This window comes from Aulonocara sp. 'chitande type north' Nkhata Bay, linkage group LG14 (genome assembly GCF_057382095.1).
Source record: "Aulonocara sp. 'chitande type north' Nkhata Bay isolate Kocher_YH1m ecotype deep benthic linkage group LG14, A_spYH_male_GT1.1, whole genome shotgun sequence".
Lineage (NCBI taxonomy): Eukaryota > Metazoa > Chordata > Actinopteri > Cichliformes > Cichlidae > Aulonocara > Aulonocara sp. 'chitande type north' Nkhata Bay.
Genome location: NC_141357.1, coordinates 22,424,779 through 22,446,207, shown reverse-complemented (window position 1 = coordinate 22,446,207; position 21,429 = coordinate 22,424,779). Strand labels below are relative to the sequence as shown.

General features: G+C 42.0%; 1 protein-coding gene across 2 annotated transcripts in view; it reads right to left on the bottom strand.

Moving 5' to 3' along the window:
- The window catches only part of sik2b (salt-inducible kinase 2b), a 53,122-nt gene that overhangs the window by 10,021 nt on the left and 21,672 nt on the right, over nt 1-21,429 (bottom strand). For both annotated transcript variants that reach the window (XM_086261571.1, XM_086261570.1), the window contains exons 4-11: nt 15,796-15,957; nt 9,893-10,017; nt 9,290-9,413; nt 6,498-6,724; nt 4,428-4,580; nt 3,814-3,972; nt 1,504-1,735; nt 1,115-1,408 (exon numbers count right to left, since the gene is read on the bottom strand). In XM_086261571.1, the coding sequence (XP_086117697.1) occupies nt 1,115-1,408; nt 1,504-1,735; nt 3,814-3,972; nt 4,428-4,580; nt 6,498-6,724; nt 9,290-9,413; nt 9,893-10,017; nt 15,796-15,957 (1,476 nt within the window). The remainder of the gene's footprint in view (nt 1-1,114; nt 1,409-1,503; nt 1,736-3,813; nt 3,973-4,427; nt 4,581-6,497; nt 6,725-9,289; nt 9,414-9,892; nt 10,018-15,795; nt 15,958-21,429) is intronic.

The following is a 21,429-nucleotide window of genomic DNA, read 5'->3' as shown; positions in this document are numbered from 1 at the left end:
CCAGTCCTGCAATCAGTCAATCAATAAAATCTACAATGCGTACAACAGCTTCCGTAAAACATGGTGGAGGCTGTGTTTGCAACATGGGAATGCAAGAGTACCAGTTTAACCCTTAATTGACCATGGGCCCACCGGCGGGCCCATTTTACAGGTAAATTTGAAGGGCCGGTCAATAAAGGGTTAACAGGAGCTATATTGTCTGCTTTGTTTCAGTCAAACGCCGCAGGGGTTTCATCGCACACATGAAAAACTGTCCAAAAGAATACTGCAAAAGCAATCGGAGAGCGCTGCAAAACTAAAATAAATAAATAAAAGGGATGTTGTTAAATGTCTGAGTCAGTCACCTGACCTTAACCCAGCCGAGCTGCTTCAATTACAGAGGACGAAAGTGAGGGAAAAAAAGCAACAAAAAAAAACAACAAGCAGCTATTGAAGGAAACTGCAATAAAGACCTGGCAAAGCTTCACATGGAGGAAACTCAGCTGGTAATGTTCCAGACCTAATATTTGAGTCCAAGTAGGAAAAAATAACCCTTATATTTATAATTGTCTTAGTTTGCACAGCTTCTACAGAGCCTGTGAAAATGGAATGACGTAAAAAATGGCTTTGACTCCTTAAAAGGTTAGCAGAAGATTTTTGATAAAACCTTTGGATTAAAACTCACAGTCTCCATTTATATCAGATGTTGATTGCTTCATTTTTATTCCATTCTGGTAGTATACCAGGAAAAATCAGGAAACATGGGCCAAACACTTAAACACATACTGGATCTGAATATGCAGAAGGAGTCAAATCCACCTTAAAGGGGCACTGGACTGTTTTTCTGCTGCAAACGAAGCTGCAGTTAAAAGTGCAAAGTGCAGAAAACTAAATAAAATATTAAGGTAGGTTGGCTACATAAATACTCAGGTCACCTGAGTTTGGGTGCATGCATTTAACAAGGAATATACACTGTATTTAATCTTTTATGAAGCAAGTTAAGTCAAAGTTATGGCTGCCTACTTTACCTAACGACTGTTTAAAAGAGAATCTGCTTCTCAAAGGATACAGATCACTAAATAATGGTTTTAAAAAAAAAAACAAAGAAAAAGAGAGAAATCCAACTGCTTCTGACCTTGGGTAAGGGAGGTGTCGGAGGCACGGCGCCCTTCCCTGAAGCTGATTGGGGAACGGTTGTGGGTCTCCCTATATTGGGAAGTCAGTGCAGCCATAGCTGGGTTGGCAGGCCTGGCACTCAAGAAAGACGTAGGGGTAACACCAGGGGGAGAGCTGTTGGGCGGAACGACTTCACTCAGCGAGGGAGGATCCTCCAGCAGACCGAGATCGCTGTGCATCGAGCCCATGTCGTAGCCAATGTCCGAGTCCACGCTACCCATGGAAGGATTTTGGCCTAAAGCGAATAATTTACCTGAGGGATGAAATATTTTTTCCACATCATTACAGAGATCGTGATAAACTGTTTCATCTGAACACTGTGTGTCTGCTACCAAAGGCCAATCATACCCTGGTTCGAAGGTCCTGGCTGGTTGGTGACCTCAGACAAGGTGTGTCGCCGCTGGCCAAATCGAGCTGTCTGATAGGCCGAGAGCAGGTGAGGCGGATCATCCTCTGTGTCGGGCTCCTCTGTTTCAATGCCCTCATCAATGGATGTCTCCATCATGTTGCTAGGCGATGAGGTGGAGGACTTGCGCAGGACAGTGGGGGGAGGTAGGGGGTCCAGCAGGCAGCCGTTAACCTAGATAGCAAAATAGAAAATTCTGGATTATTGACTTAAAACCACTGAAAAACTGAAGTTATCAGTTAAAATCACGCTTCTTAAATATGCACAAGGTTCACAGACACACACAAACATGACAAAACCTTCAGCTGCAATAAAAACTCGGGTATAAGAAAGCCGATCACTGTGCTGAAAACTGTTTGTTGCAGCACACAGGCCTGTATGTGTTGGCCTAGAGGTGGAGGGTAAGGAATGCAGTGCCAGGAAGCAAGCTTTGATTCAGTGAAACTGACACACGCACACATACACAGAGGGATAAAAATCACACTCATAGATCATCTGCATGATTTGCTGCAATAACTGGAATGCGTGGTGTTGGTCTAGTAAGAGCAGCTTTGCCCAGTTCTCCATCTGCTTTCTGTAGTGTGCTGGGATAGGAATGTTATTGCTCAACAGACACACTCACACACAGAGGACAAGAGGGGAAAACTAGACTGAGAAACAGGCAAAAGTGTGTGCGTGTGTGTGGAGGTTACGATGAAGAGGGGAGAGACATGAAGCTAAAAGGAAAAGAAAAGAGTGAACCAGAAACAGAGAAGGATAAAGAAAGACAGAAGCTTAAAAAAAACAGAGATGAGCTGTCTGCGGATGGGTAGGAAGTCTGGGCGGCGAGATCGCTGGAGCAGTGCAGAAGCTTCCTGTCCATGTGTGTTCACTCAGTTCTGCATTAGGTCACATCATCATCACAGGACTGCTTACATAACTGCACTCCATTCACGCAGATAACACGCACTCTGACTCTCTGCCCTGTTCTGTTACCACAGACTGTCTCACACGCACAAATCATTCTTTATTGGAGCCAGGCGTGCAGGTGGGATGGATAAGAAATTTTGACCGATACTGCATGTATCTGTATTTGTTCTTCCTGGATGCCTGTTGTTAGGTGAGGGCTCTGGGTGTTCCTAACAACAGGCATGTAGGAAAGTGCCGTTGGTTAGCTCCGATAAAGAAAGAGGAAGAGCAGTTTGTGTGTGCGTGTGTGTATTTCTGTCAAGGAGCCTTGCAGGACAAGCAGCTGTCCTGTCTGATGTGAGTGCTGGTTGAGTACTTACATAAGAGGATATTGTCAGCTGCACTCTGGCAGCTCGTTAATTGCAAAAATTGGAATCTGTGTTATCCACGGTTAACACTAAAATCACAGCGATTTGACATGATTACTCAAAAATGATGCTGAAAGCTGTACTTTTCATTACATTTAAATTTTATTAAAAATCTAGTAAAAAAAAAAAGGTGCAGGTGGTATAGAACTCAGGGTTGATGTGGTGAAGGTAAGGCACAGGCAGGTGGGGATTTCTGACTGCGAATCTCTTCTCACAAGAGTAACAAGAGGCCCGGGGAGAATTGCAGCTCTCGGGAGATCTGCACGAAGTCACCGGAGAGCAACATAGCGTTTCCAAAGGTATGGAAACTTCCTCCAGATAGACCTTTGTTGACCGAAGGCTTTCTTTCCATCATGCTGACTCGAGCTGAACTAAACTGTGAGCAAGTCTGGCCTTTTAGGAAGGGGATCAAAGCACACTGCTTTAAAGAAAAAGGGATGATCTGGATTTATAACATGAGCCAGAAGACTGGGGGGAAAATATACCTGTATGAGTATTGTGCTGCATTTATTTTTTCCCCCAAAGTCATTGGAAGCCAGGATTGTAACTGAAAATAAAATGTCTTTTAATCGCCTAGCCCTAACACTGCCAGGCTGCAGATGCTCAAAACTTCAAAGGAGTCTGGTGTACACACACACACACACACACACACACACACGCACGCACACACACACACACGCACACACACTCTGAGGTGTAGAGAGACATTTCTGATTTACAGCGAGCGGGCATGCTCATCAAAGCATGGCAAGCTTATTGGGATGATACTTGCAGCAGCTGATAATGACTGTAATAACTACAAATTCAGCAACTAAGTCGTCTCATGTGAGCGAGCTGTAAAACAAGGACAGTGAACAAACAAGGAGATGCACAACAAAACAAAAATACATCCCTATTTACAAAGACACAACTTGTTTTTACTAGTGTTGAACGTACTTTGGGTGTGTTGACATCCTCCACCATGAAAGTCTGCTCCAGGGGAGATGCAGTCTGGGGAAAGGCGAAAGCATCAGAGGATGCTTGAGGCACAGCAGGAGAACGCAACAAACGACCGCCCTGCTGGAGCAAACCCACCTGGGCGGAAACACTGGTCGACTGTGGAGAGGGAAAAAATAAAGATGAGTCTTAGAAATTACATCAAAACCCCTTAATTTAAGACCAGCTCATAACAATATCCTTCTTAAACATGTAACTGCGACAAAATACGAGGGGCTGTAAATCTTTGCCTTTACAACGCCAACCAGAAAGGAAAGCTAGGTCCTACATGGTGATGGAAATGAGAGAGGAACTGCACAGTGCTGGTAAGAAGAGGCCGTAGGCAGAGAAAAGAAAAACATGAATAATGCAACCAAGGGAAAGGCATTAAGATCAAGGCTGGGTAGAAAAGACTGCAAGAGAGCACACGAAGACACGGACAAATAAATGGATGGGCCATGTCTTTCCGTTTGTTTGTTCCTGGGTGCAGGTGTGAATAACAGAGCTTTGATCCGGGAGGCGCGGAAAATAATCTAAACGCATTATTCAGAAACGCCTCAATGCCCTGAAGTTACCTTGACGACAGTCTGTTCGGCAATGGTGCTGGGTCGTCGCTGGCGGGCGTCGAGCCTCTGTTCGACAGGGAAGCTGCAGCGATGGGCCTTTAGCCGCTCCACCAGCAGGTAATAGATAGCAGCAAAGTGGTTGTAGCTTTTGTTCTGCAGAGACTAGAGGATGACAGACAATATAAATGGTAGTGTCTGTGATGGGAAGTTATGAGGATGACTTGAATGTGACAGCTCTTAAGATATGGTGAGATAATTCTTTAATTATCCCTGTATGAAACTGGGTTATTGCAGCAGCTGAAGAGCGGAGTGTTGATAAAAATACAATGCAGAGAATATGGAAGCTGACAAGGCAGCATACATTATATACAGCAGTTCAGATAACTTTCACTTTAATCACAACTTGATTTAGTAGTTCAAAAAGTGGTCTTGATTCCTCGAGAGTAAAAACAATCTCTTTCAATCAGGGCTGTAAAATATTTACATCGAGTCATGGCCAGAAGTTTACATACACATTTACATGGGCTTTTCAATGATATCTTTAAATTGTTTGTTTTCCAGGATGGAATGATTGTACAGCACACATCTTTAAGGACTTAAATAAATTCAAACCTGTGCACCTAATTCTTGTTTTTTTAAGTGCTTTGAGTTTCTAAAATATCATCACTTTACAAACTCTATTAACTTCTAGTTAGTGATCATAATCGACTACATCTGGTATTTTCTCTTTGTGATAACATGGATTTATTCGACTCATTGTACTGACCAATACTCTGAGCAATGGGAAAGTCCACAGAACTCAATGATGATCTCAGAAATAAAATTGTATTCTTATTAATAAGTGCCACAAAATTGACATCTTTAACTGAAATTTGCAGCTTTCCCCATGGACAAGCCAAATACCTTCTGGGGAATGTTTTATGGTCAGACGAGACAAAGCTCGAGCTGTCTGGCCAAACCGACAAGAGGTATGTTTTGAGGAGTAAAGGTGAGGCTTTCAAACCTAAGAACACTGCACTAACCGTTAAGCAAGGTGGTGGTAGCATCATGCTCTGGTGCTGTTTTGTAGCCATTGGTACTGATACATTGCACAAAGTAGATGGAATAATGAAGAAGGACTTCCTCCAAATTCTTCAGTACACATTAAAAACTGGTTTTGGAATGGATTAATCATCTGGGATGGAACTTCCCAAAGACACGACCGCAACTCTATTAAAAATTTGCAGACTGTGCTTTAAAGCCAGGTCTGTTCCAGGAAAATAAACAATTAATTGAACCCTACTAATTCTGCCAAGAAGATTTGTCAAATATCCAGCCACAAGCTTGTTGATGGCTACCAAAAACTTCTGGTCCAGTTGCAAGTTGCTAAGGGACATTTAACCACATATTACTAGTGCTGTATTTGTGTATTTGAGTCTAAATATTTTTGACCGTGGGTGGATTAGAGAAAATCAAGAATAAATTCAAACTTGTGCTCCCAATTCTTGTTTTTAAGGTCATTTAAGATGTATGCTGTACAATCATTCCATCAAGGAAAAAAAAGAACAGTTTAAAGAAATGATTAAAAGCACAAAATTAGCATTTGCATTTATGCCCATGTTGAATGTGTGTGAATACCTTAACACAACTGTACTGTGACTGCTGAATAGTGGAAAATTAGTTCAGAAGTGTGCATGTTCTTTACGCCAATGAAGTAATTGATAAATTTAATTTCTTAGCAAGAGAAGGGTTGAAGAGAGGATCGCAATGAAATTATACCATTTAGTCGAGATAGGCAATTACCCAAAATACCCAATTATGGACCCACTATTAAATCTTTCCTTGGATCACAATGAGGAACCCTTTTCCCCCCTACTTTTATCAGTTTAAGTAGTTTACTGCTAAACTCTCAGCTTTATCATGCAGCCCAGTGAAATATATCTGTTACCTGCAAAGTTAGAGTTATGCTTATCTATTGTCCACTATCATTATTATCGCCTCCTCCACAGTCTAAAGACATGACCTTTAAACCTCACACATTTACACTATAATTCAACTTAAAGAAAAAAAACAACAACTTCCTTCTTGTTCTGTTCTTACCTCTATAGTCTTGTGCTGGTCGATACCGAGGCTGTGCATCAACCGAAGGACCTGTTCACTGTATTCTCCTACACCGGCCTCACCCTCAGAGGACAGAGGCTGTTGGTACAGTACTGGCCTCTGTATAGGAACATCCAGAGTCATCCACTTGTGTTCCTTAATCTGGGCCACAGAGAGACGCTTTGACGGGTCCAGGACCAACATTCTGCGGATCAGGTGCTCACAGTCTATGAGGGATGGGAAGAGCAATCAGTCAGGATTTTTTCTTTTATGATCAGAAAATGTTCCTTTATGTTTGGTTAATGCTAAGTACTTCTTGTAAATATAATGCCTCAAAGCCTCATGCCCTTATCAAAGTAGCCCAGATGAAGTGGGGCAGAAATAACACTTTAAGAGCTTAAAATCTGCTAAGTTCTTTTCTTAGGTTCTCCTGCCGTCACATCTGAACAGCGTGACTACACTCCTTTCTACTTTCCTTCCCTCCTAATGAGAGCTCCTCACCTCTAGTTAGAGGCTAGATGAGTTTGACGTCAGACACAGCTGGGTTCTTAACAGGATTACAGCTCCCCCGGCTGTGCTGCTTTGGCCTGACTGCACCCCTACTGCCTGCAGTGCATTCCTGCCTACCAGACAGCAACATTACACATCTACTTGACTGCAGTAATCTTAAAGCAAAACAGGCAAGCTTTCATCAAATAAGCCCTGCAATTGGTCATTATTATTTTTGAAATTAATCACTCCTATTTTGTAGCATTTATATTAAAAAAAAAAAAAAAAAAAAAATCAAAACATGACGACTGAAGTATTTCACATTCTCAGGAGTAGTTTTCACATTATCTTTTTACTTTAGCAAACAAACATCTCAGATACAAATATGCCAAAATCGAGTTTTCAAACAGAATTTGATTTTCGGAACATTTTCCTCCGTCCATCACCTTCAGCAGATATCCTGTGAAGAGAGACCCTCAGCAGTTCACAAACACAGAGCCCAAGGACCTGTCTGCTAACATTAACTCCCTGCTGCACATTCTTCTCAGTTGCCCTGCTGATCTACTAACATCTGCTTACATCTCACATTTTTTCCCCTTCTACCTCGTGCCTGGTAGTGCAGCCAACTCAATTTTCTCCTCATTATGTGCATAACCAGCACGTCCTTCAATGCATTTCTACTACACGCTGTGGCCACTTAGCAGCTTGTGCAGCTGCTAAGTTACAAAGTTACATTTTGAATAAAACGCGGCACAATGCACTACAATTTGTCTGAGTCTCTGCCTGTTGCTACAGGTGAGCTTCTGCTAACCACCAGGAAAGGTCAGACTACATGTAAAGGGGGTGAGAACGCATGCCCGTGTAGCTGACTGCCTGATCGACAGTCTGTTCTTATCCAGTGCCTTACACCACCATGACTTAACCGCAGAACAATCCCAGTTTTAACACTTGCAGTGCTGGAGTCGTGTAGAGTTTCCAATAAAGAAGAACTGCAATGGATTTAAGAGCAAGTAATCGTTTTAGATATCATTGATTTTTATCTCACAGGTAATATCCCAATATTTTAACCACCATCAAACATGACTGAACATACAGAACGATTACAAGCTGCTATGCTACCTCAGCATACACACATTCCTCTGCTCAATGGTGTTCTGCCCTAAAGAAAGGGAAGCAGCTACACATAGGTAGCTATTACATGTAAATATGACAGCCCTCTAAACCTAGCATTTAAAAGATGACCTTAGTTTTTGCTGACCAAAGAATACTCAAACAGGCCAACAAGCCTTAAAAAATGACATCTTTTACAGATATTAAGTCACTAAGTAAGTCGCTGGCTATGAGGTTAACCACAACATGTACAGTGTGTGGTCCAAACCTGTGTTGTGCACTATAGTGTCGGCCAGTGCGAGCAACTGGAGGAAATAAGACGGACCGTTTCTGGATAAAGAAATCAGCACACTATGTTCTCCTTGTTCGCAGAACAGGGGCTGAACTGGGGGTGGGTAGGCGGGTTCGAGTGTCAGTCTGGTCAGGGAGCTGACATTACACTCCTACATTCCCCGTATGTCTTAATTGTTTCAAGGTCCCGAACAGCAAGGAGGAGGAGGAGGAGGAGGAGGGGAAAAAAAAAAAAAAAAAGTCTGGTCGACTCTCTAACCACACACCCCTGCGGAGAAGTTGCTTCAGACGTGCAGATGGGACACAGAGAAACAAGACAGAAGAAACAGACAAGGCTACAGACGGACAGGAAGCTGTCTCACAGAGGGTATGAGTCAGGCAGACATACTAACAGACAGAGGGACAGACAGGCAAGCTGCTGGAGGGCTTCACTGGCTCTTCCCCAGGTTACATAAACAGCTCCAGCTCTGGACTCAATCTACAGCCAGCCAGCACAGCCGCTAACAGCAGGGCTGCTTGAGACCGTTAGCCGAACTGACTCACTCAGCCTGAATGCTCACATAAATGCTCACATAAACACACACACACACACACACACACACACACACACACACACACACACACACACACACACACACACACACACACACACACGCTTCATATTGTATCCCCTTCAAATCGATGGAATGCTGACTGACCTCTTGACTGGTTATAGCTGCAGGAGTGACTCAAACAGGAAAGCGTGATCTATTCGTCTGTGCGTCAGTGTTCCTACCAAGAACTTTAATGACTTTTTTTCCTCAATTTGACTACATGCTGTTGTATAGAAGACCCGAAAGTCTTTCACCATTACACCAAATGCATCTGTGCTTGCAGGAAAAAGCGAGGCCGTCTCGTCTTACCTTCAGTCATGAAGTAGGGGATGCGAAACCTTCCTTCTAGTACTCTCTGCCGGAGGTCAGGCAGAGTGGGCCCATCAAATGGCAATGCACCACACACCAGCACGTAAAGCACCACCCCCATACTCTGGAGACATGAAAAAATGGACACACAAGAAAACAAGGTGAGGATAGGAGTAAAGAACAACCAGTAGATTAATCAATCTTAGGTATGTAAATGTAAACAACTCAGACACACGTGTCCCACTAAAGCACGAGTCCACACACGCGACCTTACGGTAAATGATTGCAATATAGAGGAGGCTACAAACTGTGGTTGGGAAATCACATTCCACGTAACCGCAGAACGACATGACAGGAACCAAACCTGCTGACTGTAAGAAATCAAAACTTTGTGTCCACTAATATATGAATAAATAACGTTTTCAGAAATGAGTTGCATCCGATGACTTCACGTGGCTTACTAAAGCAAACGGTGCTTAAAATCTCAGCAACAGAGCTGAGAAGATATTACAGGGAAATTCAATCCACGGGTATGCAGTTACAAGGAATTATTAAAAACAAAGTGTTAAAGAGATGTCCGATTTATGCAATCAGCCATTTTACCCAAATATCCAGCTGTGGGCCTTCATACTGTTGTCCCTCAAAGACCTCTGGAGCAGCATAGGGCGGGCTGCCACACCATGTGGCCAGAGGCTTCCCGGGCTGGAAAAAGTTGCCAAATCCAAAATCTGCAGAAGGCGAAACATCAGGGCGGTAAGTAGATTAAAGATAGTTTCAGACATTTAGGCTTGTAGAGTTGGTAATGGCACACAGAAATCCTGCTGTTGTCCAGCAGTTTCTGCCCTGTGACCGTAAAAGTAAAAAAAAAAAAAAAAAAATGTTTTAAAAAGAGTTCAGGCACTTAGAGACCATAAACAGTGTGGATGTGATATGTTGAAATGGGAAAACTATAAATGATCAAATTCAGCATGAAGGCACAAAACTCAGAGTAGCAGTTCATAGTTTTGTGTCTTCATGCAAGTTCTGTATAACGCAATGTTTAATCCACATATTTGTACATTTACGAAATGGACCTTTGTATGAGGTAACCTCCCCTGGAGGCTGACATGAGGTAATTGGTGCTGTTCTCTGATTGGTTCCCTCTAGAATGGCTAAAAGTCAGATTTTAATCATCAGAAGAAAAGAAAAAGGGGAACAAATGGACACAAAATAAATTTGAAGTTCATGTCTGCCTTTCATTAGCATCCAACTAAATGCTGCAGCATAATCGGACAAATTGCACTGAGCCAACATGTGTGCCTGCAATCACTCAGCTAACCTATTTTCTTACGAGTCAATATGACTTTCACCTATGTTCTCTTCTTCTCATCCCTCAGGTCCTCTCAACTAACAGATTCAGATCTAATTCAGTTTATACAAATAAAAAAAAATAGCTTCTTAGTTTTGAGAATTTGATTTTTATTTATCAACTTGGAGACTGGATTGACTTTTTAATACTCTTTGCTCTATCAAAAAAAAAAAAAAAAAAAGTAACGGAAAAATAACAATGGATAAATACTTTCATGCTTAGTTGGTTCATTATCAATGGGAAGGCGTCACGGAGCCTGACAGCCACAGGAGCAGACAATCACGCTCACTTAGCCCTCCACCCCCACCGTTTTTCCATAATTCGAAACAGTTACATAAACACCAAAAATGTATTGCAAAACAAATAAATAAGAGATTAAAAATAAAAAAATAAAAATCTGGCTTACATAATGGGGCTGGAGGTGATGTGGGTTCACACACACATGCAAAGACACAAACAACACAATGAGCAGTGTGCGACCCAAACCCCCTATTCCTCAACACGATCCTTTGCAGTCCATGTAAAAGAAACTATCGACCAATTTAAGCCAAATTCAAACTGATGAGACAATCAGAACGGATCATGTGACTTTTAATTACCAACAAATTTGTATTTTTTGCTGTGTCAGCTCCATGTCTTCAGAGAATTGTGCTAACACAATTTTCTCTAAAGTTCAGTTTTTTTTTAACTTTGTTGTTTTCTTCACAAAAATCAAAACCAGACCAAACCAAGTATCCATTTCTAACTTTAATAGGTGAGAGGTATTTTCGGCTGCTCCCTTATTTCCCGAAGGGTCGACACAGCGGATGGATCCGCATATTTGATTTGGCATAGATTTTATACCCTTCCAGAAACCCCTCCCGGGCTTGGCACCAGCACTTTGGAGTGCACTAACTTATGACCTCCGGAGGCTGGGTCTGTCTCTCCTCCTGATCTCACGCTGGGGATTTTTGTGCAAACTCTCACAAATAAACTGGACAGACCTAGTTTTTAGAATCTTTATGACTCAGTCAGATTTAGAACGCTAGAAACACAATGGTAAGTAAATTATTAGGGGTTTCGCTTTTTTCTGTGTAGTGACAAATTGTTTTAGTGTTAAAAACTGAGGCTGTGTGGGTGTACAGAGGTCTGATAGTCAAGAGTTACATCATAAAATGTGATCAGACTGGCCATTTCTACAGCAAACATTGCTGCATGGTGCCTCTAAAAGGCAAAATGCTTAAAAATAAAGAAGACGATGAAGAATCCAGGCTGTCAAATGTTTTTTTGTTTTTTGCACACACAAGGAAAGCTGCAGTAGATTATAGCTTAAATACCTGTAGGAATCAAGTTTAAGTAATTAGCAAAGGGTAAACTCGTGAACAGAGCTGAGCGGCTCTTTGAGTGTGTACGTGAGTGTGTGTAGTCGAACCGTTTAATTACTGCAATGCAGGTAGCAGCAGGTGCGGCTGGAATAAAATGAGAGCTAAAGCAGCGTGACACTGTGGGTTTATTACAAGTATGTTTGCTGTCTGACGCTGCTGCGAAGGTGAGATGCGAGATGTGAGATGCAGGCAGAGCTGAGCGGAGCAGTGCAGCTGGTTTATCGTCAGAAGCTGTGACCCATTTCATGGAGCTGAATACTGAACAGACTGGTTGACGTCAAACACTCCAGCATGCTGCAGGCTACAAACAGCAGTCCCAGCTCTACAGAAAGGGCGGGGCACGAGCGGGCGTGTGTCGCGCACGGCAACATTAACATAATATTAGCTAAAAGATTACAGGCAAGAACCTATGAGGGTTTATAAGACTGCACGTGTAAAACAAAATAAGAGTATGATGATGCAGTTAGGTACTTAAGCAGTATGGAGAATCAGTAAACTTGTAGCTGCAGCTGCTTTTCTTTATCCTCCTTTTTCTTCTAGATCAGGTTTTCCAAAACACTGAACTGGATTCTTGAACCTACTTATTGCTTCCTTCCCCTGCAACATTTTTCACCCTTTAACTTTCCTCCCATGATTAAACTTGATGAATTGAAATGAAGCATGTTGTAAGTTTCTATGTAGCAAGTAAAGAAAATAAAATTTCTTCCTTCAACTTACTTCAAAGTTGAAATTTTGAGAATTTGACATACACTGTAAAATTTGGTGTGCTCTCCTCGGCTCAGCTGGGAGAACAATCTTATGCAGCTATTAGACTTTTCATATTTTTTTTACATTGTTATTAATTTAATGTTTAATATTAATTAAACAGATTCTTGTCAAAAAGCATTTAGAGTGGTGATTCTGATCTGGAGGTAGACATGAAACACCTTTAGGGTGTGGTGCACTTTTAGCAATGTCATTGTGGATACTTCAAATAATGAAGCTGCAAATAGCTGCTGAAAGCCTTTTAGTGATATGACAACATGTATTGGATAATGTGATCAAAACACGTGAAGTGAATAAAGCTCAAAAACAGGAAATGTATACACTGCATTGTACACGTGCATTTCCCCGCTTAACCACAATGGCGGCGTTCTCGCCTACTCTGAACCAGCAGCCTATGCCTGCTTTTGTTTTTGTTATTCCTCCTCCTCTCTTTCCATTGCTTTCAATCTGTCAACTCGAATGTAAAGGGGCTGTTTGAAGTGAAAACATTAAGGGCACTCCCCGCTGCTCCTGTTCCTCTTTCCTCTGCAGCCACCAGGAGAATGACCTTTCTTTGACTGATCACCTGTTAAGGTACATACAGACTGACCAGAGGTGGCCTTTAGAAGCCACCACTGGACTGAAGAGAAAAACCCAGAAGCATTGGCACTTTGTCTGGATGTACACATTCAGAGTAGTGCCAAAACGGATAGCCGACAAATAGAAAAAGATTTGATTATGTTAAGATTTAATTAGCCGTTTATTTTAACAAACAAAAATACCAAACACTTGCTCAACTGCTCATTAATGCAAATATGTAATCAGCCAACCGCGTGGCAGCACCTCGGTGCCTTTAGACACGTAGATGTGGTTGTGGCTCCTTCCTGCCTTTTATAAACAGTTCACGCTGATGGTAGCGGTGTAACGTGTACTCCGAAAGGCTTCATAATCACCAGATCTCAATAGAGCACCTTTGTGATGTAGTGGAACAGGTGATTCACATCATAGATGCAGCTGGAAAAATCTGCAGTAGCTGCGTGTCAATATGGACCAAGACCCACGAGGACCGTTTCCAGCACCTTCTTAAATCTATGCCACGAAGAAATAAAGCAGCTCTGAAAGCAAGAGTGCAACCTGGTACTAGCAAGGTATACCTAATGAAATGTCTGACGAATGCATGTCAGGATTCAGAAAGGCTAAATGGGCTTCTGATTGACAGTGAGTGTGTGGTCAGTTAAAAATACCTTTCAACCTCTATTTTAAACCTATACAACCACTGCATTACAATTAATGTTTATTAATATAAATATTAATTTAATTTTAATCTTTTTTGTTAATCTTGGAGACCCATTTACAAAATAACATTTAATAACACAATAACTAAGATTTTAAATAAAAAGAAATAACAGAAACACAATTAAAAGCAAGATAAAGTGTAATTTTCCCAAACTACTTAAGCAACGTTTTCTTTAGAAATCAGTCTCACGACCTTCATTGTTTCGATTCATATTGTGACTACAGACTGTATTTCACCAATATAACTTGTCCTTGTACGGAAGTTTACACAAGATGCACAGCCCTGCTTAAGGCTGTGAAGAAGGCTCGTCTGGTTGTTACTAAACTAAGGACATTTTATGAACAAACTAATGGGTCAATCAATAGCACCCTGATAGCAGAAGGCCAAGCACATTTTCCCTTAAGATCTGAAAATAATCTGATTACTTAACAAAACATAACCATTACCTTTCAGCACGAGTATAAAAAACAGTACATCTATAACTCTCTCGACACGAGTCGATCCCATGTACAGTGCAAATCTGACACCTGTACTCATCTAAACTTCATGTGCCATTTACCAAACTTGTCCGAGCATGTTGTAGTCAAGAGGAGCACGGCGTGTACCTTGGAGATGATGTCCTCCCCAGAGAAATTTTCACTAATCACAAGCCAGGTAATGTTCTGTTCATTGTTTTCCTGCTTCAAATCTAATCTGCTGTGCGGACAATCAGCTGTGAGTCAGACATGTTTGTGAAAATTACTGCTCGGGTAATAACATCTCCAGGTTATCATCTTGGACCCTTCTGAGAAACCGTGGACAGGATGATGCGAGTAATGATGCGAGTAATGATGCAACGAAAACAGTTATTCTGTAGTTCTGTCCGCTTTGCCCTTTTCTGGTATCAGAAGAAAGAAAATGGTGCATTTATCACACCCATAAACAAGGATTTGATTCAACTACCTGAAGCTGATGATATGAAGTCCTTTGAGGACAGGAAGCCATTTCCTTCTCTACCACATATTCAGGGTCTGGTATCCTTTCACACTCGTATTTTTAGCTGCTCTCATGTGATCAGCTCACCTTAGATGGATTTCAGTATCAGCTCTGAATTAAGCCTCAGATAAACCTCAGACTCGCTCATAGCATGGTACTAACTGAAGGCCTGCCACCCTGCTATGCACGCTCCTTATCATTCTTCCTTCATCCCCTTATCCGATACTCTGTCTCCAAAGTAGCTAGTCAATCCCATCACCCTAGCTCCTCTTCTATTAAACCTAAGAACGTCCCTGCGACTACCCCAGCCTTCCCCTTCTCCGCTCTGGGACAAGGCAGCGGGGTGACATTCCCACAAGCTAGCTCTAAACACCAGCTGCTTAATAATTACACTTTGATGCCTGTACTACAGACTTACAGCTTAGCCTCAAATATCTGCCTCTGGGTCTGTTCTTCACTTTGTCCTCCATTTTTCATGTTTTTACACTCAAGAGTCACCAGGGAAGCATTTTTAAGTTCTCTGATTATCTGTTTTGAAAAAGTAACACAGGCCTTTAAGCTTTTAAGATGTCTGTCATGGGATCTGTCGGCAAACAGCTATCTTGCAAGCAACCTCTGACCAATTCTCAACACTGCAAAAAATGACCTAAGCAGGCAGTGAAGACATTTCTGAACTCCACGAGCGCTGAGATCATGACAGGCAATACATCAAAAACTCATGCGAAGATCCTGGATTTTTCATCTACTGAGTTTATGGGTCCCCTGTGCAATGTGTTACCTGCAATCTTGATGTTCATATGGCCATCCAGCAGCAGATTCTCAGCCTTCAGGTCTCTGTGAACGATGTTCCGGTTGTGGCAGTACTCAACCGCTGACAGGATCTGCCAGAACTTCCTCCTGGCCTCTAGCTCACTGAGACGGCCATGCTTTGCCAGATAGTCTGCAGACATTGGAAAGAGGTGACGTGTCATGTTAGAACTTTAAGTCTATATCATTTTTTTAATTGATTACATAACCTGGCTCTACAGGCCTTCCGAACACGTATTAAGGTATCACTATACAGTTGAAAAGAATGCAATAAAAGTAGAATTTCTTCATTCAACCGAGTGGTTGTGCTGAAAGTATAATAGGTTTTGATGAGGTGCGGGCTTGGTGCCAGTGGTAGCTTACAGCTGCTCTACATTACAGCATGTTTTGTGAGCTCATTGAGAGCAAGATGCAAAATGTATTTTTTTCTTTGGAGACCCCTGCTCTAGCCCCGCGTGTGCATGCGTGAGTAGGCATTGGCTGACAGCGAAGAATGCACTGTGTTGTCATAGTGGAACGAGGAAAGCGGAGACAGAAGTTTCCGAGAACAGGTCTTCTGCTATATAATGCCTAGATTAGCGCACACTGCTCAGCTTGTAAGTTAGGGGTCGGTTTAATAGGATACTGAAATAAATACAAACTGAGCTCTTTTTCCAATGAGAAGCAAAAACACTGGATTTAGCAGTTTATCTGCTTAGCACACACTCTGCACACAGCAGGACCAAAGAGTGAGTTTGTGGTTGTTTAGAAAGACACAAGAAACCACAGTCGATTCTCTCTCTGGAGAGCCACAGTCATAAATTTTGCCGTCGTCTTTTTCCAAGCGCTCAGATCGCTGACCTTTCTCTCATGGTGTGCTCTCCCTCTGCCCTTACCGTTGTGTGAAGTTTGTCTCGACAGACTATTTTACAAGATGTATGATGTTTTTTTCTTTTTTACAGCCCTGTGAACTTTGAAAAGTGTGGCGTTTGTTGCTGTCGGCAGGGCTCCTCTTCACACCTCTCTGTCCAGATAGCTTGCTAACTCTTCAATTCACACTCAGTGGCAAACAAGATAGGACACTCTGCTGCCTGTCCTTCCAGCTGGCATGGTTACAGACCAGCAACTAAACCTGACAACAATGCACAACAACCACAACAAACCCCACCAACACAAAATCATGAGGAATGTAATTATGGGAAGACCCACTAGGTCAGTTTCATAAGAGAGCATTTTTGTAATCAGGAAGCAGATGAAGACTGGCAGCTTGATTTGATTGAGACAATAAAAACAATGTTTTGCTTTTGTCTTTTAACTCGTTAGACATACCTGATATGATTTCCTTTTCATGTCGCTGTCATTTCAGTGGTGTGCACATAAACTACAGGGTGGGCCATTTATATGGATACACTGTAATAAAATGGGAATGGTTGGTGATATCAAAGTCCTGTTTGTGGTACATTAGTATATGTGAGGGGACAAACTCCTCAAGATGGGTGGTGACCATGGTGGCCATTTAGAAGTCGGCCATCTTGGATACAACTTTTGTTTTTTTCCATAGGAAGAGGGCCATGTGACACATTAAAATTATTGGTAATGTCACAAGAAAAACAATGGTGTGCTTGGTTTCAATGTAACTTTATTCTTTCATGAGTTATTTACAGGTTTCTCTTTGTTCACAGCCATTGACATGTTGAAGAGGTTAACACGTGAGGAGCGGATCGAAATTGTGTTGATATCCGGTGAACGTAGTAATCGGGTCATTAGTGACAGAAAACTGTCACTAATGAAGAAACATCAGTGGCAGAATGGGCAAAACAAAAATAGGAACTGGACCCTCAGTTCACGCAGAAGATTTTGTTCAGTGATGAGGTAAAATTTTGTGAATGGTGAAATTAACAAACAAAACCACCGCTATTGGTCTGACACTAACCCACATTGGATGGATCCCTCCAAGACTGTTGGAACAACAAAAGTGATGGTTTGGTGTGGTATATGGGGTACAACGATAGTGGGTCCATTCTTCATCAATGGAAACCTCAAGGCCACTGGATATTTGAAATTGCTACATGATGATGTGTTTCCCTCTTTACGCACTGAAGCTGGCACGTTCCCTGAGTTTTTCCAGCAACATGGTGCACCACCACATTATGGGTGCCAGGTCCGAGCATTCCTAGATGAACAGTTTCCTGGAAAGTGGATTGGTCGTCGTGGGCCAGTTGAATGGCCCCCAAGGTCTCCCGATCCGACCCTCTTAGACTTTTATCTTTGGGGTCATCTGAAGGCAATTGTCTATGGTGCGAAGAGGCGAGACGTGCACCACCTGAAACTACGGATACTGGATGCCTGTGCTGGCATTTCTCCTGCGGTGTTGCTATCAGTGTGTGAAGAGTGGGAGAAGACTGTTGCATTGACAATCCAACACAATGGGCAGCACATTGAACACATTTTATAAGTGGTCAGAAACTTGTAAATAACTCGTGAAAGAATAAAGTTACCTTGAAACCAAGCACACCATTGTTTTTCTTGTGACATTACCAATAAGTTTGATGTGTCACATGCCCCTCTTCCTATTGAAAAAACAAAAGTTGTATCCAAGATGGCCGACTTCTAAATGGCCACCATGGTCACCACCCATCTTGAGGCCCCCTCACATATACTAATGTGCCACAAACAGGACTTTAATATCACCAACCATTCCCATTTTATTACGGTGTATCCATATAAATGGCCCACCCTGTACTTACAGGCACAGCAAAGTCATACTAAGCCTCTTTAAAAGTCAATTTAGTTGACTTTTTTCAGATGTGTGCAGTCAATAAACATAAAATATTCAAAGCATACGTGTTGAGGCCACCATCGTGCATCACACTACACCTCATCTACACAGCCCTGCATCTCAAAGCCCCGATATTAAAATTGTGTGTGATAGATAGCAACAGAATGAGAAAACCTTATTAGCGAGTGGCTGACAAATTCCATAAGAGTAGGTCTCTTTAATGAATGGGGGAATTTTCAAGCAATGGTGCTAATCAAAAAACACACTGGGGAGGGGAATGTGTTGGGCAGGTCCAAGGTTGCACCTGTGGAAAACAGCAATCTAAAATAAAAACCATTTCAGGACATAACCTCTCCTTTTCTTGGTCTTTAAAGCCTTCTTTATGGGTCAACATAAATACTCGCCATACTGTTACAGAGCCTAAAATTGTACAAAGTGGTTGGTTTAACTCTTTACCCCTTGAAAACCAACTAGGGATACACTGAAGGTCTTTCTCTCACATTTCAGGCCTGCTTATAAGACAAAAATGATGAGGTTTGCATCAGAAATAAGTGAGGGTTGTCTGTGCCTGTGTAGCTACCCTTGGAAAAGCACAGAAACTATTCTAATGGTCACCCAAACCACATCTTTATTGATATATATATATGTACTTAGGTGTCAAAACCCGCCATTAAGGGAAGGGAAGGGAAGGTCATCTTTATGGGGTAAAGAGTCAAAGCAGGGTTCCTTGCAGCCATTACAGAGACAGGTAAGACTTCTATTTTTCCTGTGGTGTTGCACACTCTTCTTCATGCAAAACCTAGTGTAAAAGTAATTTTGTTAAAGAAAAAACAAGAGAAAGAAATCAATTTAAAGCCTAAAACAGCTGCAGATTAATTTCTCTCAATGACTGCTTGATCAACTGACTATTGTTTGCAGCTCTGGAAAGAACACCGCCTGACTGCTTTTACACTGAAATGCTCAACAAACCAAACGCTGAACACTAAAGCGTATCTTAGCTCTGTATGAACAGCAGCACGGTGTTGCTACTGCTTGTTCTGCAGTCACACTGGAAAAACAAGCCATTACTGTTTAAGCAAACAACACTGTACAACACACACACACACACACACACACACACACACACACACACACACACACACACACACACACACACACACACACACACACACACACACACACACACACAGTATGCAGCATGTTGCCCCAGTGGAAGGATGAGTAATCCACTGATACAATGTTGGTGAGGGTAAGGACCTCAGCACAGTGAGGCATGCAGAGTGGCATTCTGGGAAAGCGAACAGAACAAGTATGAATCATAGGGGTATTAGGGAACAGCTCAAAAGCCACTGTGTTCCACTTCTGCTGAGAGCTGCGTGAGGAGCTAAATCTCTCAACAGCTGCTCAGGTTTGAAGGGGACCAACATCATGGGTACAGACCGGCTTGCTGGACAGACTTCAGATAACACCGTGGGCCAGGCGCTGGGAGCGTGTATACATGCAAGTGTGTGTGAGCGCAGAGGACATGGGGCACACGGTCGCACACTCCGTTTCCACATCAGTAACTGATACCCTAACCACTTAAATACGACGGCCTCATTAAAGTCACATCTATATGCACGGTGATGGATGCTTGTGTTGATTTAATACTGGCACACCAAAGGGGTTAAAGGGGAACAGAGCCAAGCCATGTCATCCAAGTACCAATCAGCCAAACATCAGCTGCAGTTTCTGGTGGTTATAGTTGACCTCACTTGTCCTTCTTTGGATACTTATAAATACACACATAAAAATAACACCTCTGTTTTATCTGGAGAAACAAAGCCCACATCTTAAACCTACATACTCCACCTATTTACTGTAAGCCCCTCCCATTGAAACTTACTGGTTATTTAACTAGGGCATGTGTTTTTAAAAACACATTCAGGGTTGGATTAGGTGATCAAGTAATACCAATGTCTTGGCAATCCTTTATTCCAATACTTATTTTTAAAAGGAAGAAACAAACTTTTGTACCTACATTTGTTGGAATTACCTTAAAAAAAAACAAAAATCAAAAATGTAGGTATGTGTATTTTGAAGTACCCTTTGAATGGCTCCATAGTGCTGTGCAGGGGTGTCAAACAAAAGGCCTGGGGCCAGAATCGGTTGTCAAAGACTCCAATCTAACCCGTTTGGCGGCTTTCGAAAATGTGAAGAAGGGCATACATTTGGACTTTTAAATGTATTTTCACGGGTTTTGCAGCTTCTCTGACTGATAAAGCGCTCCCCCATGGCCATTCATACTACAGAGTGGTAAATAAGTAACAAATAAACAATAAAATAAAAGAAGGTTTCTTGGTTTTCACCATATTACCATACACACTATACAAATTTATGCCTTTTACAGTAAAAATTGCTGGTGATTGCCAATGTGAATCTCCTAGTAGACACACAATTTGAAAATCCTACATCGCTGCATTCGAGTTATCCTATTCACAAGATTTTCAGCAAACTAGACCTCTGACCTTGACCTCAAGGTCAAGGGTCAACGAGATTCAAGCTTTTCTGAGATTTTCAGTAGCTGCACATATAGTATCATTTCAAAATCCTACATCACCTTGTTCTCAAACTTAGGTGTCCACGCCGTCTGCCTAGCAGGGTGACGACAATTTACCAATGAGGGGTAAAAAGGACATTTCTTTCTCAGACTCATGTTGACAGACTTTATTTACTATGGCAGCATTTTATCAAGTAGAAAAACAGATGTACTGTGAAACTGCACTTCTTTTTTCTTATATTAAAACATCTCAGGGATTAAATATGTAATTAGACTTCTTTACACGGGGGAAAAAAAAAAAGGCAGGT